This window comes from Notolepis coatsorum (assembly GCF_963971535.1).
Source record: "Notolepis coatsorum genome assembly, chromosome: 5".
Taxonomy (NCBI): Eukaryota; Metazoa; Chordata; class Actinopteri; order Aulopiformes; family Paralepididae; genus Notolepis; species Notolepis coatsorum.
Window position 1 is genome coordinate 97738432 of NC_140169.1, and position 27242 is coordinate 97765673.

General features: G+C 46.5%; 1 protein-coding gene across 7 annotated transcripts in view; it reads right to left on the reverse strand.

Moving 5' to 3' along the window:
- The window catches only part of afdna (afadin, adherens junction formation factor a), a 244966-nt gene that overhangs the window by 10173 nt on the left and 207551 nt on the right, over nt 1-27242 (reverse strand). For all 7 annotated transcript variants that reach the window (XM_084315182.1, XM_084315177.1, XM_084315178.1 and 4 more), the window contains 4 exons: nt 22783-23000; nt 21507-21727; nt 19803-19982; nt 7338-7472 (listed from right to left, as the gene is read on the reverse strand). In XM_084315182.1, the coding sequence (XP_084171308.1) occupies nt 7338-7472; nt 19803-19982; nt 21507-21727; nt 22783-23000 (754 nt within the window). The remainder of the gene's footprint in view (nt 1-7337; nt 7473-19802; nt 19983-21506; nt 21728-22782; nt 23001-27242) is intronic.

Consider the following 27242-nt stretch of genomic DNA (forward strand, 5'->3'; position numbering starts at 1 on the left):
TCCGTAGCCGTAGTTTGCGAAGACGCTCCGATTGGCTAGCCCGCGTACAGCGAAGACCCTCTCTGATTGGTTTAGCTCCGAAGGGCTCTTCCGCCTTGTACATATATATTCTCTGCTTCAAAGTGGTTATGCTTTGGCCCTCTTTCAAAGTGGGTTATGCTTAGAGTTTATCTTTAGAGCAGGGCGATGGACCACCAGCAAACTCTAAGCATAACCCACTTCGAAAGAGGGCCAAAGCATAACCACTTCGAAGCAGAGAATATATATGTACACGGCGGACATTTCTATCCCAGAGCCCTTCGGAGCTAAACCAATCAGAGAGGGTCTTCGCTGTACTGCGGCTACGAAAAAAATTCACGCAGGACAGCCTGTTAGTAAGCTTGTCCTCATGTTAGTAAGCCCCTCCTCCTGTGAATAAGCCCCTCCTCCTGCCCCAAGATGATGATCAACTACATTTGCTACTTGGGACGCAAGCTAGTTGTACTTAATTGGCTACACAACACTAATGGCTACCTGATGTACTAACACAACATTCTAATATACTACTACTACTACCATCCTGGTCTACTACTATTCACTACTTGTCATCAGAATGGTTTAATATTCAGTATCTGTCCTGGACTTGGAATACACAGACCAATTATATAATTCCTTCCCAGATTAGAAGAACAGAGGCCTTTCACAGAATAATTGTGTCACTGTCTTTCCTCTTTCAAATGATATTTTCTTTAAAAAGAGAGGCTACATGTTATCGAGTGTGAACCAATCCGAGTAGAACTTTGCCTTAGCGCCGCCCAGGATGCTTGCGATTGGTTTAAAGAAATACAAACAAGCCGGAGCGTTTTCCCCACTACAGCTTAATGATAACAGGTTCAGCCAGAGCCCTCTTAGGCGCTGGCACAGCACTATTGTAGCGTGCAGAGAGGCCTGGCTACGCGGCGAGACTAGCCCTCAACTAACCTCATTGGCTCAAACAAGATGGTGGCAAGATGGCTTCTCCTACTCTATAGAGCCTCTCTGCTAACTGTACAGGCACACCAGTTGGGTTTCGGTTTCCAGTGAGTTCAGACAAGGAGAATGATATGGAATTTGATGTAGAAAACACCATTGGCTGTTTTGGAGTTTACCAAACTGTGTTGGGGCTGTCGATGAGAAGCATGTGGTCATAACAGAATGGAAAAGGCAGCGATCTGTCTGCACAATCACTCCTAAAGTAACCGTTGGTAACCCTGGTAACCACTTTCATAAGAAAATGCCACATTTCTGTGCAGTGGTAGTGTAGGTAAAACACTGGGACAGCATGATATCACTGTTCCACTGGGACTTATTTACAAGATCCAGTAATAAGCCTGAATTATAAAATTATTGTTGTTATACTTCTTATATATATAAAAACACATAGCAACCACTGTTTTGCGCATAGCAACCGCCGTTTCATCCAACATGGAGGACGAATGAGTATTATAAAAATTCTGTGAGAGGCCTCTATTGATCTGACAGGCTAGGGGCACTATTTCCTGATTCATCTGTTCATTCATTAGTCAAGCCCTCATTGGATTTCGCCTCAATAAGGGATAGTCTAATTGGCTACCAGCTGGGGACACAAGTTCCTGCTTCCTCTACAGGGAGGAAACCACCTGTTGGTGAGCTCTGCTCTCATAGTTCTTTACTGAACCACTGATCTGAAACCACCTGTTGGTGAGCTCCGCTCTCATAGTTCTTTACTGAACGACTGATCTGAAACCACCTGTTGGTGAGCTCTGCTCTCATAGTTCTTTACTGAACGACTGATCTGAAACCAGCTGTTGGTGAGCTCTGCTCTCATAGTTCTTTACTGAACGACTGATCTGACACCAGCTGTTGGTGAGCTCTGCTCTCATAGTTCTTTACTGAACGACTGATCTGAAACCACCTGTTGGTGAGCTCTGCTCTCATAGTTCTTTACTGAACGACTGATCTGAAACCACCTGTTGGTGAGCTCTGCTCTCATAGTTCTTTACTGAACGACTGATCTGACACCACCTGTTGGTGAGCTCTGCTCTCATAGTTCTTTACTGAACGACTGATCTGACACCACCTGTTGGTGAGCTCTGCTCTCATAGTTCTTTACTGAACGACTGATCTGATGGTAAAACAGCCAGGGACACACTACTAGCGAGACCTATTCTGATTGGTCCGCGAAGAAGAGGATGCCCTCAGGACCATGAGTCAGCAGAGACATCTGCCTTCCTCCTGTACGCCTGTATCTGTGTCTATATGTGAGTGTATATGTATCTATATCCTCCTGTACGCCTGTATCTGTGTCTATATGTGAGTGTACATGTATCTATATCCTCCTGTACGCCTGTATCTGTGTCTATATGTGAGTGTATATGTATCTATATCCTCCTGTACGCCTGTATCTGTGTCTATATGTGAGTGTATGTATCTATATGAGTGTATATGTATCTATATCCTCCTGTACGCCTGTATATGTGTCTATATGTGAGTGTATATGTATCTATATCCTCCTGTACGCCTGTATCTGTGTCTATATGTGAGTGTATATGTGTCTATATGTGAGTGTATGTATCTATATGAGTGTATATGTATCTATATCGTCCTGTACGCCTGTATATGTGTCTATATGAGAGTGTATATTTATCTATATCCTCCTGTACGCCTGTATATGTGTCTATACGTCTGTATCTATATCTGAGTGTATACGTCTGTATCTATATCCGAGTGTATACGCCTGTGTCTATATCTGAGTGTATACGTCTGTATCTATATCTGAGAGTATACGTCTGTATCTATATCCGAGTGTATACGCCTGTGTCTATATCTGAGTGTATACGTCTGTATCTATATCTGAGTGTATACGTCTGTATCTATATCTGAGAGTATACGCCTGTATCTATATCTGAGTGTATATGTATCTATATCTGAGAGTATACGCCTGTATCTATATCTGAGTGTATACGTCTGTATCTATATCTGAGTGTATACGTCTGTATCTATATCTGAGTGTATACGTCTGTATCTATATCTGAGTGTATACGTCTGTGTCTATATCTGACTGTATACGTCTGTATCTATATCTGAGAGTATACGCCTGTATCCATATCTGAGAGTATACGCCTGTATCTATATCTGAGAATATACGCCTGTATCTATATCTGAGAGTATACGCCTGTATCTATATCTGAGAGTATAAACATGTATCTATATCTGAGAGTATACGCCTGTATCTACAGTATATCTGAGTGTATACGCCTGTATCTATATCTGAGAGTATATGCCTGTATCCATATCTGAGAGTATACGCCTGTATCTATATCTGAGAGTATACGCCTGTATCTATATCTGAGAGTATAAACATGTATCTATATCTGAGAGTATACGCCTGTATCTATATCTGAGAGTATACGCCTGTATCTACAGTATATCCGAGTGTATACGCCTGTATCTACAGTATATCCAAGTGTATATGCCTGTATCTACAGTATATCCGAGTGTATACGCCTGTATCTACAGTATATCCGAGTATATACGCCTGTATCTACAGTATATCTGAGTGTATACGCCTGTATCTACAGTATATCTGAGTGTATACGCCTGTATCTACAGTATATCTGAGTGTATACGCCTGTATCTACAGTATATCCGAGTGTATACGCCTGTATCTACAGTATATCTGAGTGTATACGCCTGTATCTACAGTATATCTGAGTGTATATGTCTGTATCTATACGAGTGTATATGTCTGTATCTGTATCCGAGTGTATACGCCTGTATCTTAATGTATATGTCTATCTATATCTGAGATTAGCCTATATCTGAATGTATGATACATGTGCATGTATGCATGTCTATGTTTCCTCCCACAGACCCCTGGGTCCACAGTGAAGTGGTACGGCTGGTCTGTGATCTGACTACACTCTCAGATAACGTGCGTAACTCAAACCTCCAGAGTGGTGGAGTGTCTCAGGCTGTGGGCAGGCAGCAGGGTTCAGGGTGCTGTGTCCTGGAGACCTGCCTGCTGACGCCACAGAGAACGAGGGAGACGGGCTGCCCTGCGGACAGAGCTGGGTGGGGTTAAGAGAGTGGGTGGGGGCGGGTACAGATGAAGTGTAGAGTGTAGGTGTGTGTGTGTGTGTTTGTGCTCTGTGTTTATTCTGCTCTGAGGGTGGAAGGGCAAGTGGCATTCCCAAATATCATTTCGGAAGCGATGCGAGATGGAATGGTCAAAAACAAAACTTAACAAAAAGGGAAATGGTTTGGTTTCCATAAATAAAATAAGAAAATGAAAATATCCACCTGACTTACACTGACAACAACATCGACAACCACAACATCAACACTAGGATGGGAGACCCATGCTTTGGAGGGAGGGGAGGGGCCACATGACATCACACACTATGTCACGGAGAGGGGGAGGCGCTTACATGATGAGGTCATGCAATTCATCACACATTAATCATCATCATCAAAATAAACATAGTCATCAAATAATTAAAATCTTTCAAAGATCTTAACATCTTTCAGGTTTTAACTGACTTATTCTCCTACAAAAAGGTTTTTAAATTGCCAGTGGTTTTACAGAAACAAACACTCAGACTCAACGGTCACCACAGTGACATAAACAGTAAAGTGGTGAGACACTGGGTATGTTTGATTTAACACATGGATGCAGAAGGGTGGGTGGAGCACATCAGACCACCGGTAATTTAAACCCCTGAGCAGAAATACAGCTAGAAAACACAATATAACATGAATGTATTATATAATAATATAATTCTGATTATAATAAAATTATATAATTAAAACAGTTTCCTCATCTTTCTCCTACTCTCCTCTCCCTACTTCTCTCTCTCCTCACCTCTCCCTACTTCTCTCTCTCTCCTCTCCCTACTTCTCTCTCCTCACCTCTCCCTACTTCTCTCCTCACTCCTCACTTCTCTCTCTCTCCTCACCTCACTTCTCTCTCCTCTCCTCACTTCTTTCTCCTCTCCTTTCTTCTCTCTCCTCACCTCTCCCTACTTCTCTCTCTCTCCTCTCCTTACTTCTCTCTCCTCACCTCTCCCTACTTCTCTCCCTCTCCTCTCCTTACTTCTCTCTCCTCACCTCTCCCTACTTCTCTCCTCTCCCTACTTCTCTCTCTCTCCTCTCCCTACTTATCTCTCCTCACCTCTCCCTACTTCTCTCCTCTCCTCACTTCTCTCTCCTCACCTCTCCCTACTTCTCTCTCTCTCCTCACCTCACCTCACCTCTCTCCACTCCTCACTTCTCTCTCCCTCCCAGCACGTCCAAGGACTACAGGCCGGTGGCTCTAACCTCTCACATAATGAAGACCATGGAGAGGTTAGTCCTGGAGCAACTCCGCCCGGTGACCAAACCCCACCTAGACCCACTCCAGTTCGCCTACCAGCCCCGACTGGGGGTAGAGGATGCTGTCATCTACCTACTGAACCGAGCCTACACTCACCTAGACAAGCCGGGGAGCACTGTGAGAGTCATGTTCTTTGACTTCTCCAGTGCTTTTGATACCATAAGGCCTGGGCTACTGGGTGAGAAGTTGGAGGCGATGCAAGTAGAGGCCCCCCTGGTGTCCTGGGTTGTGGACTATCTGACGGGAAGACCACAGTATGTGCGCCTACGGAGCTGTGTGTCAGACAGACTGGTCAGCAACACCGGGGCCCCGCAGGGGACAGTCCTCTCTCCCTTCCTCTTCACTGTCTACACCAACGACTTCCACTATCGGTCAGAGTCCTGCCACCTTCAGAAGTTTTCTGATGACTCTGCGATAGTGGGATGTATAAAGGACGGTGACGAGAGGGAATACCGGGAACTGGTAGTGGACTTCGTCACATGGTGCGATAAAAACCACCTGCAGCTAAATGTGGCGAAGACCAAGGAACTGGTTGTGGAGCTGGGGAGGAGGAGGAGTGCACCTGTGACCCCCGTTTCCATCAGGGGAGTTGATGTGGACATGGTGGAGGTGTACAAATACCTCGGTGTGCACATCGACAACAAACTGAACGGGTCAAAACATGCAGAGGCACTGTACAAGAAGGGCCAGAGCCGACTCTACTTCCTCAGAAGGCTGAGATCCTTCAATGTCTGTACAAGGATGTTGAGGATGTTCTATGAGTCGGTGGTGGCGGGCGCCTTCTTGTATGCTGTGACCTGCTGGGGCAGCGGACAGAGCAGTGGACACAACCAGGCTGGATAAGCTGGTTAGGAAGGCCAGCAGCGTGGTTGGGGTGGAGCTGGACTCTCTAGCGAGGGTGGCGGAGAGGAGGAGCCTTGCTAAGCTCCAGGCCATCAGGGAAAACCCCACCCACCCACTATACACAGACTTGGCTGACAGGAGGAGCATGTTCAGTGCTAGGCTCACACTACACAAATGCAGCACTGAATGGCACAGGAAGTCCTTCATTCCAACAGCCATCAGACTATACAATGCATCACTGTGCCTCACTGCATCACTGAGCACAGAGTGGCAGCTCAATAGTGGCAGGAGGCCGCGACTAACGGCCTCCAGGCTCCAAAACAGGGGGCAGCGACGGCTGCCAGACATTGACCTTGGATTAATAGGAACCCAAGGAGGACAATACACTACCTGAATATATATTTAATTTAGTTAGATAGTTAAATTATATTGACCAAATTGTTTACACTGCTGTGTTGTTTTTACTACCTGTACCCCCCCCTTCCCCCACGCTCAGTATATTTTTACAGTATTTGTTTCTGTATATTTTATTTCATTTTTATTCTATTTTACTCTACTCTTATCCTAGGCAACTTGATTGATTTGTGTTATTATTCTAATTTGTGACCTGTCCTGTCTAAATGTTTAAATGTTGAGCGATTTGCGGTGTCAAATTTCCCACGGGATAATAAAAGTATTTCTATTTCTATTCTATTTCTATTCTCTCTCTCTCTCCTCACTTCTCTCTCCTTACTTCTCCCTACTTCTCTCTCTCCTCACTTCTCTCTCTCTCCTCTTCTCACTTCTCTCTCCTTACTTCTCCCTACTTCTCTCTCTCCTCACTTCTCTCTCTCTCCTCTTCTCACTCCTTACTTCTCCCTACTTCTCTCTCCCTCCTCACTTCTCTCCTCACTTCGCTCTCCTTACCTCTCCCTACTTCTCTCTCTCTCCTCTCCCAACTTCCCTCTCTCCTCTCTCATATCCTCTCCCTACTTCTCTCTGTCCTCTCCCTACTTCTCTCTCTCCTCTCCCTACTTCTCCCTTCTCGCCATACTTCTCTCCTTTCCATACTTCTCTCTCCTCCTCCCTTCCTCTCCTCCATCCTCCTCTCCTCTCTCTGTAGTAAACAGACAGTTTTTCTTACCTTCTCCTCCGTCTCTCGTCTGGTTCTCTCCTCCTCTCTCCACCTCCTCTCCTCCTCCTGCTTGATGCGCTCCTCTGCCTCCCGCTGGCGTATCTCCTCCAGCTGCTGCTTACGCCTCCTCTCCTCATCCTGCAGCTGTTCCACACACACACACACACACACACACACACACACACACACACACACACACACACAGGTAAACAAACATACATGTGCACGCACACACAAACATGCAGAGAAGCACATGTACACACAAACAAACAAACATATGAAGAAACTGTCCATCAGTAACACTCACCATTCCTCGATTACAGCGCTTGGCACACTAAGTGGGCAGTGTTTACATCACAAGGACTAATTCACAGAGTGTCAGGTAAGCTGTCAATCACAGAGAAGTATCTACACCCATAGAATCTCTGCCACTCCTTGTATTGTCCCGTGTGGGAAAACCTTGTACACCTGGCACCTCAATGCTATGCATTCCTTGCAGACGTTGCCATAGAGAGGTTAGTTTATACACAACATCACATACAGTAATATGAAACCTCTTTGGAACTGATATCTGGCCTAAAGGTGAGATAGGTTGGATTTCCCTCATGGGGTTTTGCTCCTGAGGGGTGGAGCAGTGTGCAGTACTGCAGACACACAGCAGGGGGCATGCAGGTGAATCAACACATCAACAGAACCAGGAGAGGATTTAAAGAGGCATACAACTGTAACAAGCGATATTCACGTTTAATTCACTCGTTACAAATTGTGTAACCTGCCTTTAAATACCCTCCTTGGCAGGGCAAAAACAACAACAACAACAACAACAATGGCCCGTTAGGGTGCATTTGCCTTACTGGATAAGCAGTCAAGGCTGATATGAATGTAGCTGCCCCACTGAGCGGCGGGGGACAGTCAAATCAAGCGTACCTAAAGTAACTTCCGAGCAACATCGTGATCAAATGATTATTGATGGAATAAAGGATGCGACAGAGTCAAGCCATGCAGTAAAACACAGGAACAAGCACAGAGTGGACCAGCAGAGGGCGATGCTGTTCACACGGATGGGTGGCGGTGATGGGCCCCCGTGCAGGAAGCGGCAGCCTGACTCTCCTCAGCGAGCCTCTCTCCTCTACTACACTGACTACTGTTGTTGTCTAGGTGTTTATATTCTCAGAGACATCAGCTTGTGTTCCACAGCAGTAGTGCTTTTAACTTAAGTGGACAGAGAGATGGAAAGTTCCCACAGCCAATTGGCAGCAAGCATCCCAGGCTGCTCCTAAAGCTAAAATCATGGCTTAGCACCGCCTCCGAGCCCGACCGCCACCCGATGAGACGATGACAACAGTCCAGATGGAGGAAAAGGGGGGGGGGGGTGTCAGAATGAACCAATAGGAAAACGAGTTGCGGGTGTGGCAGTCCAGACAGTAAACAGGAAGTGATGTAAGAGGAAGAGGACGAGGACATGTGCATTAAAGAGGAAGAACATACCAAATCTAGTACAGAGATAGCTGGGACAGCAGACTGCTGCTGAGAGGAAGAGAAGAAGAAGAAGAAGAAGAAGAAGAAGAAGAAGAAGAAGAAGAAGAAGAAGAAGAAGAAGAAGAAGAAGAAGAAGAAGAAGAAGAAGAAGAAGAAGAAGAAGAAGAAGAAGAAGAAGAAGAAGAAGAAGAAGAAGAAGAAGAAGAAGAAGAAGAAGAAGAAGAAGAAGAAGAAGAAGAAGAAGAAGAAGAAGAAGAAGAAGAAGAAGAAGAAGAAGAAGAAGAAGAAGAAGAAGAAGAAGAAGAAGAAGAAGAAGAAGAAGAAGAAGAAGAGAGGAAAAGATGATAAGGAAGTTGGGGGGGGGGGGGGGGGTCCAAAACAGAAAGAAGTAAATCATGAAAAAAATATAAATAAAAGAAAAGTAGTAAATAATTAAAAGAGGGATAAAAAGGAACAAAATTGGGAAAAGGGAGGAATACAGAGCGAGATAGTGGAAGAGCTAGATAGAGAAAGATAGATAAAGCTAGAGAGCAATAGAGAGAGCTAGAGAGAGCGAGCTAGATAGCTAGAGAGAGAGATAGAGCTGGAGAGATAGATAACTAGAAAGAGAGAGATAGAGCTAGAGAGATAGAGCTAGAGAGAGATAGCTAGAAAGAGAGATAGAGCTAGAGAGAGAGAAACATAGAGGGAGAGAGAGAGATAGAGAGATAGAGAACTAGAGAGATGGAGAGGTAGAGAGTGAGAGATATCTAGAGAGAGATATTTAGAGAAAGAGAGAGGTAGGGAGCTGTGGGTTTGAAGCCAAGAGGAGACTTCATGCTTCCATCATACTGGCTCTGATTGGTCAACCTGCCTTCCTTCCTCTACCTCCTCTAATAACCCCCACTTGTAACAGAGCGGCTTTAACCTGCCTGGTAAAAGTGCGCCTGTCCCTTTATGGCTGTCAATTACGGACTCATACAGGCTCTGATAGCGGAGAGGAGAGGAGACATGACGCGGAAGTGAGAGCGGCGGGTTTGGATGTTTGTTTCAATGAAGGAAGACGTGCAGCCGATATAAAGAACAGTGAGAAAGTGAACCGTATTAGATAATGTTGAAAACGCGCAAGTAAACCTTACCTGGCACGGGATGACCAACGTGGATTAGTCCGGACATCTACCTGATCATCTTCTTCACCCAACGCGAACTTCGGTGCGGTAGGCTACAACGCTGCACTGTGTTTGTTTGCCCCTGTTCCGAGGCTGTGACGCAAGCGTCTCCGACTCCAACATTCCCCTCTCCAAGCTTCCTAAAGGCGGCTACACATAGCCGACACCTCACGGTCCTCTCCAGCCCCAAGCCCAAACACCCCTCTCTCCCCCCTGCACTCGCATCAGCCCCCCAAGCCAAACGCCCCTCTCTCCCCCCTGCACTCGCATCACACACACACCTTTTCTTTTGAGACTTTCTATTTTTCATTCATTCGCTCATTTGCGTTGCGGTGATCACGAACTATTGAAAGTCTGAACTATTGACAAACGCATATACATGTTCACGAACTGAACTGAACTGAGTGACCTGACTGGTTTATGGGAGTTTAATCACATGCTGGACGGAAAATGAATTATTTTGTTTTATGAAATGTTTGCTTATGATTTTGACTTGAATCCAATACATGGATATTTTGATTTTGAATTGAGCATGACTCTTGAGTGTTTTTTTTTAATTTATGAAAAGGTAATTGATTGTTATATTTTAGCAAACTAACCTATGATTTAGCATGCTCAGTAGTCTAGTCCTACTATTTATCAGATTATTTGTCTACCTTTATGTGGTACAGTCTTATGCCGGAGCTATAGGCCTAATTAACCAATTAAAAAGGTAATTTGATTTGCATTGGCAGGGTTTGGCCCTGTCTGGCGCCCAACGGGAAAAATATTATAGGCACTATAAGTAGGAAAAAAAAAAAAAAAAATAAAATTATGTTACTTTGTTATTTTGTTTAACACTTTGATTGCCCAACCCGAGTTTTCTCGGGTTTACCCCCCGTGGGTTGAATGCCCACTCACGAGAATTGTCGTTTTTTCTCATTTTTTTTTTATTAGCGATCTGAAATAATATTTCATCAACCGAGTCTACCGTTGGAAATTGGGGTTGATCAGCTCCACTCTGGACCCTCAGAGCAGCGGGATTATGTGTTTTTACAGTATACTCGTGGGATCAATAAAAGGATCGATTTTTTCAAATGGCGATCAGGAATTGGAATAATCCATTTGGATACCATCTGATCTCAGGTAAGGAATCTATGTTACCAGTATTAGGATAATCAGACCCGTTTTCACGGAGATATAAGCTTTTATGTGATTATGTGATATGGCTGTTTGACTCTAAGAGTGATCAGGAACTGAGAGCATCGATTTTCAGCGCGTGGCACTAGCGTGCACACGTACACATATACTATCGATAATCTAGCGTTTATTTGAAAACGATCCATAAATAGGCCGCAAAATGACAACGTTCTAGAATATTCCAGTAAAGGGCGATTATCATAGAATGTCTTCTTTTTCCCGTGAAAACTAGGGCTTTTCAAAATGCTATCAAACGGAAATGAACCGATAAAAAAACAATCTGCTTCGACAATGTTGACTGGAAATGGGTCATTGATAATGCGACGGGCAGATTAGACACATAGCCATAATTTAAAACATAGATTAGGCGATATTAACGTTAACATTGGAGTGGATGTGGGCATTCAAGCACTAAATGTGCGCCCCCTGCTGGGCATTCAAAGTGTTTTTTTTTTAATCCACTTTTTCTCCCATTTTTCAAATTTTTTCCCATCCCAATTTTGTATCATCCAATTCAACCCTCCCCTGTCTCGAACGTTGTTTCTTGCCTCCCACAAGCCGGCTGCAATGTGGACTAAGTCATACATAGCACGAGTCCCCTCCGATACTCGAGGTAACAGCAGTCGCATCTTTTCACCTGCGCGGCGCGATCTTTCAGCGTCAGGGGTCTGCGCTTTGGAAGGGCGCCGCCCCCATCGCTTCCTGATTCTACTGCGCAGGCGCACCAACCGACCTGTAGGAGTCACTGTCCACAACGCCCGATCCCCACCCATCAGTTTCCCACCCCCTAATACTGCCAATGTGTATTAGTACGGATGACCAGCTAAACTGAAAAGCAATGTGGAGCGCTGGGCTCGAACAGGCGAACCCAGCGTCTCCAGTATTCGTGGTGAGCGCCTTGCCCACTGCACCACGTAGCCGCCCACCTGGGCATTCAAAGTGTTAAAGGTGCATGACACTATTTTCTTTAAAGGTGCATTACGCTATTTTGTTTAAAGGTGCATTACACTATTTTGTTTAAAGGTGCATTACGCTATTTTGTTTAAAGGTGCATTACGCTACTTTGGTTAAAGGTGCAGTTGACAACTTTTTGAAAAGTGAAAGAAATTGATATTGTGAAGGTTTGAAGCATTGCTCTGCTATGTGGGTTCATTAATGTGCTGTGTGCTGCTCTAAATAATTGATTTTGGTTTTTAACCTTACATAAAGCACATTCCACCCACTGATTTCACAATGTCTAAAGGCGCTGATGCTGCACCTGCACCAAGCAAACCGTCCCCAACCCCACCAGACCTAGACACAAAAACAGAAGGTCTAGAGTTGGATCTAAAGAGGGCCAACCTAAGAGCTCCTCAAACTCAGAATAGGACGCCCAGCGTTCCAAATCGAGTCCAGGATGGACCGCCTGTGATTTGTTGGAGATGTAAAGGACAACATCCTCCTGGTTCTTGTCCCCAATATAAACCTCCTGACCACTCCAAACCTTTCAATCGACAACAAAAAACATATTCTGCGCCGAAAGGTCAACACCCAAGTAACAGCTTGGTGTCCACAGATGTCACCTCAAAACGACGTGACAAGTCGGCACAACCTTCCGTGGAGAACCTATCTCCGGTTCAGAGTACTTCAAAACAAAGTTTTCCTTGTGGCCCCCCTACCCTATTGGTGGTACCCATCACTCAGGGAGCATGGCGGGGAAAGGTTGTCTTGGATACAGGTGCAAGTTACACCCTTCTCCATGAGTATCTATGGGCGGAGCTCAACAGAACCAAAGAAGAGCTTACTCCCTGGGAAGATGGACCTTTGTATCTCGCTAATGGACAGGCACAAGTTCCACTTGGTTGGGGGAAGCTGGAAATCGACCTTCACGGGAAACTCTTCACCTTACCGGTGGTCGTGCTGGATCAGAGAGGCCTGGCTTTTGGAGTTGTCCTGGGGTTGAACTTAATTTCTCTCAGTGGGCTGCAAATCAACGTGGCTGACGGAGAATATAGTTTCAAGTCTAACCCTGCAGAAGTCTTTCCATTTCAACCAGGTAGTGCTAATGGTCCTAGGAAGGAGAAACGACACTACACAAGGAAATTATACCTGATGAGTGCTCTTCCTCCTCCTCTCGCTCCTTGGAGGCAGTGTCCACCGGCTTGGCCGCGCCGAAGATGGAGGCCCCGCCGCCTCTGGAGGCTGGGGGAGCAGCTCCTCCTCCTCCTTCCAACAGCTCCTCCTCCTCCTTCCAACAGGTGCTGGATTCAACCTTTATTCCAGCAAGAAGGATTCTGGAACACTTCCGATATCCCTTGCACAGGTATGGGAGGAACAACACAAAGATGCCAAGATTGAGACCATCTTTAAGGCTCTGGCAGAGGAAGGAAGTTCTGTGGAAAATGACTACGCAGTCCTGGAAGATAAGGTGTACCGAAAAACTCAAGGACAAGATGGACAGTTTCATTATCGGGTCTATGTCCCAGCAACCCTGATTCTGCAAGTCCTCCAGGCTTACCATGAGAACCTGCTATGTGGACATGGGGGTATCTTCAAAACCTACAAGAGGCTTCAGGAAGTGGCATTCTGGCCAGGAATGTGGACCGATGTCAAGGCACATGTTAAATGCTGTGTGAAGTGTCAGAGCCTGAAGTCCGACAACAGGAAGCCTGCAGGAATGATTCAGCAACACTCAGTAAGGGGACCAAATTAGTTGCTAGGAGTGGATATAATGGGACCCCTTCCACGCAGTCCAGAACAGAATGAATATCTTCTTGTCCTAGTGGACTATTTCACAAAATGGGTGGAATTCTTCCCCATGCGACAAGCAAACTCCCAGACCATCGCCCGCATCCTGAAGAAAGAAATCTTTACGAGATGGTGTGCCAGATTTTATACTGTCAGACAGAGGATCACAGTTTGTGTCGTCTTTATTCAAGGAACTCTGTGAGAAATGGACAGTGACACCCAAACTTACGACAGCCTATCACCCACAGACAAACATGACTGAACGGGTGAATCGCACTCTGAAAAGTATGATCTCCTCCTACGTGGAAGACAACCACAGGAAGTGGGACCAGTACTTACCAGAGTTCAGATTTGCCTTGAATTCGGCCGTTGAGGAAACCACAGGAGTTACCCCTGCAGAGTTGCAGCTTGGAAGGAAACTGAACAGTCCAATGGATAAGGTACTGAGAGGCAAGACTCTTCCTCCTGATGCTCAAGCATATGATGTGGTTCATCAGCTGAAGACTCTCCACGCCAAAGCCGAGGAAAGTAGCAAGAAGGCTTGTGTGAGACAGCTACAGAATTACCACAAGAACAGGAGGGATGTCAGTTTCAAGTTCCAAGAAAGGGTGTGGGTAAGGAACTTTCCACAGTTCAGTGCAGCCAAGAACTTTACTGCCAAGCTGGCCAGCAAGTGGAAAGGACCCTATCGCGTAATAACACAAACTGGTCCCGTCAACTACCAAGTTGTACGAGAGGACACTGGTGGAGATGTGAGGACAGTACATGTCTGTAACCTCAAACCTTTCTACCCTACAGCCGAGGATTTGGACGAACGGGAAAAGAAGGAAGTCCTGGAAATCCTGAATGAAGATAGCTCGGAAGACGAGTTCCTGGGATTTGAGTAACTGATGTTCACCACCAAAGGTGGTTTTTCACAATGGGGGGGGGGGGGGTGTAACAGAGCGGCTTTAACCTGCCTGGTAAAAGTGCGCCTGTCCCTTTATGGCTGTCAATTACGGATGCGCTCATATGGGCTCCGATAGCGGCAGGGCTCTACGCTAACCTTTTTCCCAAGGAGCACATGTGCTCCTAAATGAAAAAATTTAGGAGCACCCAAAAATATTTAGGAGCACAGTGAAAATATTTCAAGTAACAGTTTTTTTTTTTTTTTTTTTTTATAAATTTATATTTGTACTGTGCGTGCATGTGCAAACGGGAACGGGACACACATCTGTGCAAATTAGCTCTTGCTACAACCCTGCATGTTTACATTTTGTATTTTGTACTCGATGTCCATTAACATGTGCTGTCCCTATCAAATAAACTATCAAATCAAACTACTGCTACAAAAGTAACAGTCACTTAACTTTAGCTTTTGCCCCTTTTATGCATACAATGCCTATGTTTTGGCTGTGTTGCTCTTCTAGAAAAATAATCCTTTCAGGGTTGCCTATTGAAATACAGTACACCTCCAGTACAGAAACATTGTTTATGAGTTTGCGTGTCAGGTAGACCATTGATTGACAGTCGAGTCTGCCAATTACGTCACACGCTAGACAAGTTAGCTGTACACACATACACAGTGGGCCAGTTACTTTGGTGTAGGGGTGTAACAATGCATCGATCCTAAGGGGAAAATTCAACTGCATCGATTTGAAAATGCTAGAATCGATTATCGCAATTTGAATGTGTACACAGTGTTATGTTGTTATCATGTCCGTTACAGTCAACACAACGACATACGCTACTGCATCAATGTTATGATTAACAAAGCAAGGCATTCGTTTTGTTGCATTAACGTTATATTACTATTGCTATCGATAAATCTAGGTGTTCTAAAATCTATTGCTATTGGTAACTAAGACTATAATAAGTTAGTGTCTCGGAAAACGCTTGCATATCGCAATCAGAGCCCTGATCGCAATGGCAGACTTTCAGGAAGTAAACAAGCCAAATGAGAGCTTCCGATTGGTCATTTGCTTTATTTCCCATGAAACCAGTCACGTCACTCTACTGTGATTGGACCATTGGCTTGAGTGCAATGTGGGACTTGTAGTTTAACGATTCTCAGCGGAGAAATAAAAAGAACGAAAAAGAACGACTGAGGCTGTAATCTGCACTCGCACACCGTGCGAGTAATTGATTTTTCAGGTTCGCACACACAATATTTTTGCAATATGGTCGCACTGTAGAGCCCTGGCTCTTTTCTCGGCCTCCAGTCTCTGCATGATCATCATGGTGTCCACATCTTCATCGTCCTCCTCCTCGTCTTCATCGCTTTGTTTAGGTCGCTTTCACACAGGGGCTGTTTGGTCCGGACTTTCGGACCAGAATTCGATAGTCCGGTTTTTCGGGTCTGTGTGAATGCGCGTCGAACTCGGTTCGCGGACCAAACAGTCGAACTCTGGTCCGCCTGAAAACGTCGGTCTCGGTTCGGCTTCAGCGGACCAAACGCGAACCAAATATAGGAAGTGATTATTATTACCACTGCTCGCAGCACTCACTGCAAAACAAGCACACTGCATCTAATCTATCTATCTATCTATCTATCTATCTATCTATCTATCTATCTATCTATCTATCTATCTAACTGTGCATCTTGGGAAGAAGGAAGAAAAAACGCGGCTTATTATTATTACCGAGGCGCACTGCATTAATAATGGATCAATGCCACGTCAATACTATTATTATTATATTATTATTATTGGTCTACAAGTTTAGCGAGAGGATGGTGGTAATGTGCTTCAATAGAACAATGGATCAATGCCATGTCAAAACTCGCTCCGCTGATCTGGAGGGCTCGCATACAGTCCACACACAGACTCACACACGCGCGCGCGCACACACGGCTTGCAGCCACACACACATTTCCACTGTCCAATAGACAAGCGCCCTTTTCGACCGCGTGACATTGTTCAGAAGGTCTCGGTCCGCCTATGTGAACGCAGGCGAACCAAATGAAGAATGCAACAATGTTGCAACTTCACCCCCAGAACCGCACCGAGTCCACCAAAACTATATGTGAAAGCGACCGTAGACTCCTGCAGGCGTTCGCACTGTAGAGCCCTGAGCGGATAGGAGAGAGCGGCGAGTTTGGATGTTTGTTTCAATGAAGGAAGACGTGCAGCCGATATAAAGAACAGTGAGAAAGTGAACCGTATTAGATAATGTTGAAAACGCGCAAGTAAACCTTACCTGGCACGGGATGACCAACGTGGATTAGTCCGGACATCTACCTGATCATCTTCTTCACCCAACGCGAACTTCGGTGCGGTAGGCTACACGCTGCACTGTTTGTTTGCCCCTGTTCCGAGGCTGTGACGCAAGCGTCTCCAACTCCAACATTCCCCTCTCCAAGCTTCCTACAGGTGGCTACACATAGCCGACAACTCACGGTCCTCTCCAGCCCCAAACGCCCCTCTCTCCCCCCTGCACTCGCATCAGCCCCCAAGCCAAACGCCCCTCTCTCCCCCCTGCACTCGCATCACACACACACACACACACACACACACACACACACACACACACACACACACACACACACACACACACACACACACACACACACACACACACACACACACACACACACACACACACACACACACACACACACACACACACACACACACACACACACACACACACACACACACACACACGCACACACGCACACACACACACCTTTTCTTTTGAGACTTTCTATTTTTCATTCATTCGCTCATTTGCGTTGCGGTCATCACAAACTATTGAAAGTCTGAACTATTGACAAACGCATATACATGTTCACGAACTGAACTGAACTGAGTGACCCGACTGGTTTATGAGAGTTTAATCACATGCTGGACAGAAAATGATTTGTTTTGTTTTATGAAATGTTTGCTTATGATTTTGACTTGAATCCAATACATGGACATTTTGAATTGAGCATGACTCAAGTGTTTTTTTGAATGTATGAAAAGGTAATTGATATATTTTAGCAAACTAACCTATGATTTAGCTTGCTCAGTAGTCTAGTCCTACTATTTATCAGATTATTTGTCTACCTTTATGTGGTACAGTCTTATGCCGGAGCTATAGGCCTAATTAACCAATTAAAAAGGTAATTTGATTTGCATTGGCAGGGTTTGGCCCTGTCTGGCGCCCAACGGGAAAAATATTATAGGCACTATAAGTAGACACCGCTACACACTCCTCCATCCAACCCCTCCCTGGTTGAAGAACATTGCCCACCGCATATATCTGGATGTCAAAGAAAGGAATCCTCCACCACACCCTGCACCCACCTGTCCCAGATTCCATCAGAGATATAGAACTGCCATTATATAGACTTATATATTCCCCTGCATCTTTCTATAGAACACATTCCATTCAATGAGTATGGGCTATCTTAAATACTATCTTAAAGACCATCTTAAAGGCCGTCTTAAAAAACATCTTATATACAACCTCAAATCACTCCACTGGCTTCTTGTCTCGTTCAGGGTTGAGTACAACATGTCCCTCCTCAAAAGCCGTCTTATAACCATCTCAAACAGCTTCACATTTTTTAAACATTTTTTATCTACTTTTTCTCCCCATTTTCTATTTTTCTCCCATCCCAATTTTCGTATAATCCAATTCTACCCTCCCCTGTCTCGAACGTTGTTAGACCATGCCTCCCACTGGTCGGCTGCCCCCGTTGCTTCCTGATTCTGTTGTACACGCGCACCAACCGACCTGTAGGAGTCGCTGTCCACAACGTCCGATCCCCACCCACCGGCTTTCCCACCCCCTAATACTGCCAATTGTATTAGTATGAACGACCAGCCAAGCCGGAAGCAACGCAGAGAGCTGGGCTCGAACCCAGCATATACTGCGTTGGTGGAGAGCGCCTTGCCCACTTTGATTACATTCTGATTAAGATTGGCACAATACCCAGTGGCTGAGAGAGGTGAGGAAATTGTTTGTCCACCATGTGACCAGTAATATGACATAAATAAACATGTAACGGCCGGGTTAATGTTTCCATTCAACTTGAAGATGTATCGAGGAAACCCAGCGCTCCTAAACTGTGGTTACACATTACATCATCCCCCGTGTGTCGATATGGCCCAGAGCCATATATTATAGCAGTTACGTCACCCTGTCATCAGGCCACCAAACTATTTTACAGCACATTGAGACACATGACCTTAGTTAAAATTAGCCCAGCAACGCTATGTTCATGGTTCCATGTTGCTATGCAGCGCAGAGTTTAGCAACACCTTGCATTCCTCCAGCCAATCAAATGTAAGCAGCTCAGCATGGCAAAGCAATGACATAAGCATGTTGCAGTTGCAGGTGCACATTGCAGAACACTCATTGTGTGAGCTGCAATGAGAGCTTCCTCCTGAGGGAAACCATTCCCCCATTGGTTTCCCTGCTAGCTGACCAGCCTTCCTGCTGCACTATGCTCCAATAACCTGCATGTTACTTCTTCTGCTCAAATATAGTTCAATTAGATAGAAACGGACTAAATAATGTCTTCTAATTCTCTGGAGCCCTTTGGAGGGCCAGTATGCGTCTGGCAGGGGGCCAGTTTCGGCCCATGAGCCTGACTTGGGGCAACACTGCTGATAACATTTTACAAAAATATCTTGATTATACTTCAGAATGATCGTAAAATGATGATCCCTCCATCCCCCTCTCACTCACTCCCTCCGTCCGTCCGTGTCTCTCTCACTCCTTCCATTCCACTCCTTTCTTCACCCATTCAACTAAAATCTACTCACCCTCTCCCCTCCATCCCTCTCCTTTTCTCACTCTCTTCATCCCCCTCTCTCCTCTTCTCCCCCGTATCTCCCTTCATCTCTCCTCTCCCCTCATCCATCCCTCTCTCCATCTATCCCTCTCCATCCATCCCTCCCTCTCTCTCTCTTCCCTTCCTCTCTCCCTCCATCCATCCATCCATCCACCCCTCTCTCTCTTTCTCTCTCACCCTGGCTCTTTTCTCGGCCTCCAGTCTCTGCATGATCATCATGGTGTCCACATCTTCATCGTCCTCCTCCTCCTCGTCTTCATCGCTTTGTTTAGACTCCTGCAGGCGTTTCTGGAACTGCCACTCCAGCATCAGCTTCCTCAGACGGTCGCTCTCCTCTGCCGTGCGCTCCGGCTTGGCCTGTTAGTTATGATTATTACAATTAAACACGTTTCTAAATTCATAATTTCTCACCTTTCCTGCCACTTAGTAGCTTTCCTTTGATTAGTAGGAAGAGAGTTGTTGAAGCAGTTTCTTTTGAATCACTATGGTGATGTAATCGATAGGCATGCTGCGGCATCAGCCCTTAAATCCATCATTCTGGTGATACTGCCCTCAGATTCATCACTAATGACTCATCACTGTGTCCTTTATGAGAAGGTTGGTTGGCCCTCTCTGATGGAGAGGCGCAACAGATACTGGTATTTGTAAGGCCGTTATTGGTAAACTACCTCCTTATCAATATTAGAATGGAATTTTGTAATCAGAGTTTAAAACCTTGATCTCCAAAATGTGTCAATCAAGTTGTACTTGTTGTAAATGAGTTGCTTTTAGCCTCATCTTGTTGTCTTATTGTTATGATTTTATATGCTGTGTGATTTTATCTGCTTTCTTTTGCTCATTTCTATATGTACACTCGACAGGAGTGTAAATGAGGAAAACGTCAGTTGCCTTTCAAGTTTAAATAAAGGTTTAAAATGAAACAACTTAATCTAAATAACTTTCTAACCAGATTGTCATTTGTAGTTTATACTTTTTGGGATATGTTAAGATTATGGACTGGAAGTTGCCCTGAAACACACCGGAAGTACACAGGGGTATTTCCAGTGTGTTTCAGGGGAACATCCAGCGTGTTTCAGGGGTACTTCCAGTCTGTTTCAGGGGAACATCCAGTCTGTTTCAGGGGAACATCCAGTGTGTTTCAGGGGTACTTCCAATCTGTTTCAGGGGTACTTCCAGTCTGTTTCAGGGGAACATCCAGTCTGTTTCAGGGGAACATCCAGTGTGTTTCAGGGGTACTTCCAGTCTGTTTCAGGGGTACTTCCAGTCTGTTTCAGGGGAACATCCAGTCTGTTTCAGGGGTACTTCCAGTCTGTTTCAGGGGTACTTCCAGTCAGTTTCAGGGGTAGTTCCAGTCTGTTTCAGGGGTATTTCCAAAGTGTTTCAGGGGAACATCGAGTCAGTTTCAGGGGAATATCCGGTGTGTTTCAGGGGAATATCCGGTGTGTTTCAGGGGTACTTCCAGTGTGTTTCAGGGGTACTTCCAGTGTGTTTCAGGGGTACTTCCAGTCTGTTTCAGGGGAATATCCAGTCAGTTTCAGGGGAACATCCGGTGTGTTTCAGGGGTACTTCCAGTCTGTTTCAGGGGAATATCCAGTCAGTTTCAGGGGAACATCCGGTGTGTTTCAGGGGTGAGGTAATGAGTTTGCGGTGACAACAGACCGCTCTGCTCACTGTTCTGGTCCTTAGTGTGACTGTGATGGTGAATAGTTACCTGCAGGTCCCTCTAGTGGGACTGTGATGGTGGATAGTTACCTCCAGGTCCCTCTAGTGGGACTGTGATGGTGGATAGTTACCTCCAGGTCCCTCTAGTGGGACTGTGATGGTGGATAGTTACCTGCAGGTCCTGGTCCTTCTAGTGGGACTGTGATGGTGGATAGTTACCTGCAGGTCCTGGATCTCCTTGTCGAGAAGGTCCACGATGTGCAGCTGCTGCTGCTTCTCGGCCTTCTCTCGGGCATCTCTCTTCCAGGGGTCGGGAGACAGACTGTCGCTGGAGGACAGCTCCTCCTTGCTGATGGTGATGTACTGCAGGTCTCGTCTCTCAATGGTCCGAGGCTGCTGCTGAGGAAGGAGCTCCCTGATCACCGTGTCACCGCCTGTGCCTGGAATGTTCACCAATCAATCAACCAATCAATCACTCACTGCATTTCTATAGTGCTTTTCTAGTGATAGGACACTGGAATGACTGTATAGATCTTTCAGTATGGAGTGGCCCTAGTGCAGCGGTTCTCAAACTACAGGTCACGACCCAAAGTGGGGTTGTGGATAGGTCGCACATTGGCATTTAAAAAAAAAAAAAATCTGGCAACATATTTTGGCTAAATATGCCTCGTTTTATAAATCTGTATTGATAATATAGTGCTGTAATACAATTTTCGAATAAATATGCATGATCAAGTTCAACGTGTGCTTTTATTTTGATATTCCTTAATTCCACGTTGAAATTACGCGATATATTAAGTGTGGGGTCGCCAAAAAGAAATCCTAAATAAAATGGGGTTGTGGTATAAAACAGTTTGAGAACCCCTGCTCTAGTGGGACTAAAAGCCTGAACCCTTACAACAGTGGTGCCCAACCAGTCGATCGCGATCGACAGGTAGATCGCGGGCTGATTTCAAGTAGATCTTGATTAATAAAATTTGATTATTTAAAAAAAAAAAAAAAAATGTTTTGTTAACTACAACAAGCAATGCTGTTTGTTATTTAAGATGAGGTTGGACTCGGCACTGACAGATTTGTGTTCATTATGCTGCTTTTATAAAGCCTCAAATGACGGCTTACAATATACAATTTTGGCTGGTAGCTCTCGGGCTAGGTGGTAAATAAAAAAGTAGATCTTGGTTCAAAAAAGGTTGGCCACCCCTGCCTTACAACAAGCACTCTGCCCACGGAGCTACACAGGACCATGATAGGTTGTAGAATGATGAGTCTTTAAATCTCATCAACTACAAGCTGTAAGTTGGCCCGTAACATATATTCATAGTTAAACACATTAAAAGGTGTATACTTTGGTACAAAATATTATATCATTCATCCTCCAAATGACAAATGAAAAAAACTAAAGCTTATGATACTAATTTGACCATCATTATATTTCTATGGACGGCCCGATACCATCAAAGCCCTTTATGTAAACAGCTGTGTTTGAGGGTCTTACCGACAGGCTTGGGGGGGACGCTGGAGGGGGCAGAGGGAGGCACCGCAGAGCGAGGCAGGCTGGACAGCTTCTCCGGCCTGATGGGAGGGGGCGGGGGTTGCGTCTGGGGCAGAGAGGGGGGGGGCACGGCTCCCCCGTTGTTGTGAGGAGGGACTGGCATGACGGGGTTGGCCCGGATCTGACCGAGCTTCCTCTCTTGCTCCCGCCTCTTCCTCTCCCTGGAGGGCAGAATCACAACAAACGTTACTGTTGTCATCGTCATCGTGGTCGTCAGCCCCCCCCCCCCCCCCCACCATTATCATTATAAACCAGTTACCTCTCTTCCTCCAGGCGAGCCCCCCCCCCCCCCCCACCATTATCATTATAAACTAGTTACCTCTCTTCCTCCAGGCGAGCCCCCCCCCCACCATTATCATTATAAACCAGTTACCTCTCTTCCTCCAGGCGAGCCCCCCCCACCATTATCATTATAGACTAGTTACCTCTCCTCCTCCAGGCGAGCCCCCCCCCACCATTATCATTATAAACTAGTTACCTCTCTTCCTCCAGGCGAGCCCCCCTCCCCCCCACCATTATCATTATAAACTAGTTACCTCTCCTCCTCCAGGCGAGCCCCCCCCCACCATTATCATTATAAACTAGTTACCTCTCCTCCTACAGGCGAGCCCCCCCCCACCATTATCATTATAAACCAGTTACCTCTCTTCCTCCAGGCGAGCCCCCCCCCCCCACCATTATCATTATAAACCAGTTACCTCTCTTCCTCCAGGCGAGCCCCCCCCCCCACCATTATCATTATAAACTAGTTACCTCTCCTCCTCCAGGCGAGCCCCCCCCCCCACCATTATCATTATAAACCAGTTACCTCTCTTCCTCCAGGCGAGCCCCCCCCCCACCATTATCATTATAAACCAGTTACCTCTCTTCCTCCAGGCGAGCCCCCCCCCCACCATTATCATTATAAACTAGTTACCTCTCCTCCTCCAGGCGAGCCCCCCCCACCATTATCATTATAAACTAGTTACCTCTCTTCCTCCAGGCGAGCCCCCCCCCCACCATCATCATTATAAACTAGTTACCTCTCCTCCTCCAGGCGAGCCCCCCCCCCACCATTATCATTATAAACTAGTTACCTCTCCTCCTCCAGGCGAGCCCCCCCCACCATTATCATTATAAACTAGTTACCTCTCCTCCTCCAGGCGAGCCCCCCCCCCCCACCATTATCATTATAAACTAGTTACCTCTCTTCCTCCAGGCGAACCCCCCCCCCACCATTATCATTATAAACTAGTTACCTCTCTTCCTCCAGGCGAGCCCCCCCCCCACCATTATCATTATAAACTAGTTACCCCTCTTCCTCCAGGCGAGCCCCCCCCCCACCATTATCATTATAAACTAGTTACCTCCCTTCCTCCAGGCGAGCCCCCCCCACCATTATCATTATAAACTAGTTACCTCTCCTCCTCCAGGCGAGCCCCCCCCCCCACCATTATCATTATAAACTAGTTACCTCTCTTCCTCCAGGCGAGCCCCCCCCCCACTATTATCATTATAAACCAGTTACCTCTCTTCCTCCAGGCGAGCCCCCCCCCCCACCATTATCATTATAAACTAGTTACCTCTCCTCCTCCAGGCGAGCCCCCCCACCATTATCATTATAAACTAGTTACCTCTCTTCCTCCAGGCGAGCCCCCCCCCCACTATTATCATTATAAACCAGTTACCTCTCTTCCTCCAGGCGAGCCCCCCCCCACCATTATCATTATAAACTAGTTACCTCTCCTCCTCCAGGCGAGCCCGCCCCCACCATTATCATTATAAACTAGTTACCTCTCTTCCTCCAGGCGAGCCCCCCCCCCACCATTATCATTATAAACTAGTTACCTCTCTTCCTCCAGGCGAGCCCCCCCCACCATTATCATTATAAACTAGTTACCTCTCTTCCTCCAGGCGAGCCCCCCCCACCATTATCATTATAAACTAGTTACCTCTCCTCCTCCAGGCGAGCCCCCCCCCCCACCATTATCATTATAAACTAGTTACCTCTCCTCCTCCAGGCGAGCCCCCCCCCCCACCATTATCATTATAAACTAGTTACCTCTCCTCCTCCAGGCGAGCCCCCCCCCCACCATTATCATTATAAACCAGTTACCTCTCTTCCTCCAGGCGAGCCCCCCCCCCACCATTATCATTATAAACCAGTTACCTCTCTTCCTCCAGGCGAGCCCCCCCCCCCCACCATTATCATTATAAACTAGTTACCTCTCCTCCTCCAGGCGAGCCCCCCCCCCCCCACCATTATCATTATAAACCAGTTACCTCTCTTCCTCCAGGCGAGCCCCCCCCCCACCATTATCATTATAAACCAGTTACCTCTCTTCCTCCAGGCGAGCCCCCCCCCCCACCATTATAAACTAGTTACCTCTCCTCCTCCAGGCGAGCCCCCCCCACCATCATCATTATAAACTAGTTACCTCTCCTCCTCCAGGCGAGCCCCCCCCCCACCATTATCATTATAAACTAGTTACCTCTCCTCCTCCAGGCGAGCCCCCCCCCACCATTATCATTATAAACTAGTTACCTCTCCTCCTCCAGGCGAGCCCCCCCCCCACCATTATCATTATAAACTAGTTACCTCTCTTCCTCCAGGCGAGCCCCCCCCCCACCATTATCATTATAAACTAGTTACCTCTCTTCCTCCAGGCGAGCCCCCCCCCACCATTATCATTATAAACTAGTTACCTCTCCTCCTCCAGGCGAGCCCCCCCCCCACCATTATCATTATAAACTAGTTACCTCTCTTCCTCCAGGCGAGCCCCCCCCCACCATTATCATTATAAACTAGTTACCCCTCTTCCTCCAGGCGAGCCCCCCCCCCACCATTATCATTATAAACTAGTTACCTCTCTTCCTCCAGGCGAGCCCCCCCCACCATTATCATTATAAACTAGTTACCTCTCCTCCTCCAGGCGAGCCCCCCCCCCACCATTATCATTATAAACTAGTTACCTCTCTTCCTCCAGGCGAGCCCCCCCCCCCACTATTATCATTATAAACCAGTTACCTCTCTTCCTCCAGGCGAGCCCCCCCCCCACCATTATCATTATAAACTAGTTACCTCTCCTCCTCCAGGCGAGCCCCCCCCACCATTATCATTATAAACTAGTTACCTCTCTTCCTCCAGGCGAGCCCCCCCCCCACTATTATCATTATAAACCAGTTACCTCTCTTCCTCCAGGCGAGCCCCCCCCCCCACCATTATCATTATAAACTAGTTACCTCTCTTCCTCCAGGCGAGCCCCCCCCCCACCATTATCATTATAAACTAGTTACCTCTCCTCCTCCAGGCGAGCCCCCCCCACCATTATCATTATAAACTAGTTACCTCTCTTCCTCCAGGCGAGCCCCCCCCACCATTATCATTATAAACCAGTTACCTCTCTTCCTCCAGGCGAGCCCCCCCCCACCATTATCATTATAAACTAGTTACCTCTCTTCCTCCAGGCGAGCCCCCCCCCCACCATTATCATTATAAACTAGTTACCTCTCCTCCTCCAGGCGAGCCCCCCCCCCACCATTATCATTATAAACCAGTTACCTCTCTTCCTCCAGGCGAGCCCCCCCCCACCATTATCATTATAAACTAGTTACCTCTCTTCCTCCAGGCGAGCCCCCCCCCACCATTATCATTATAAACTAGTTACCTCTCTTCCTCCAGGCGAGCCCCCCCCCACCATTATCATTATAAACTAGTTACCTCTCTTCCTCCAGGCGAGCCCCCCCCACCATTATCATTATAAACTAGTTACCTCTCTTCCTCCAGGCGAGCCCCCCCCCCACCATTATCATTATAAACTAGTTACCTCTCTTCCTCCAGGCGAGCCCCCCCCCACCATTATCATTATAAACCAGTTACCTCTCTTCCTCCAGGCGAGCCCCCCCCCCACCATTATCATTATAAACTAGTTACCTCTCTTCCTCCAGGCGAGCCCCCCCCCCACCATTATCATTATAAACCAGTTACCTCTCTTCCTCCAGGCGAGCCCCCCCCCCACCATTATCATTATAAACTAGTTACCTCTCTTCCTCCAGGCGAGCCCCCCCCCACCATTATCATTATAAACTAGTTACCTCTCTTCCTCCAGGCGAGCCCCCCCCCCACCATTATCATTATAAACTAGTTACCTCTCTTCCTCCAGGCGAGCCCCCCCCACCATTATCATTATAAACTAGTTACCTCTCTTCCTCCAGGCGAGCCCCCCCCCCACCATTATCATTATAAACTAGTTACCTCTCTTCCTCCAGGCGAGCCCCCCCCCACCATTATCATTATAAACCAGTTACCTCTCTTCCTCCAGGCGAGCCCCCCCCCCACCATTATCATTATAAACTAGTTACCTCTCTTCCTCCAGGCGAGCCCCCCCCCCACCATTATCATTATAAACTAGTTACCTCTCTTC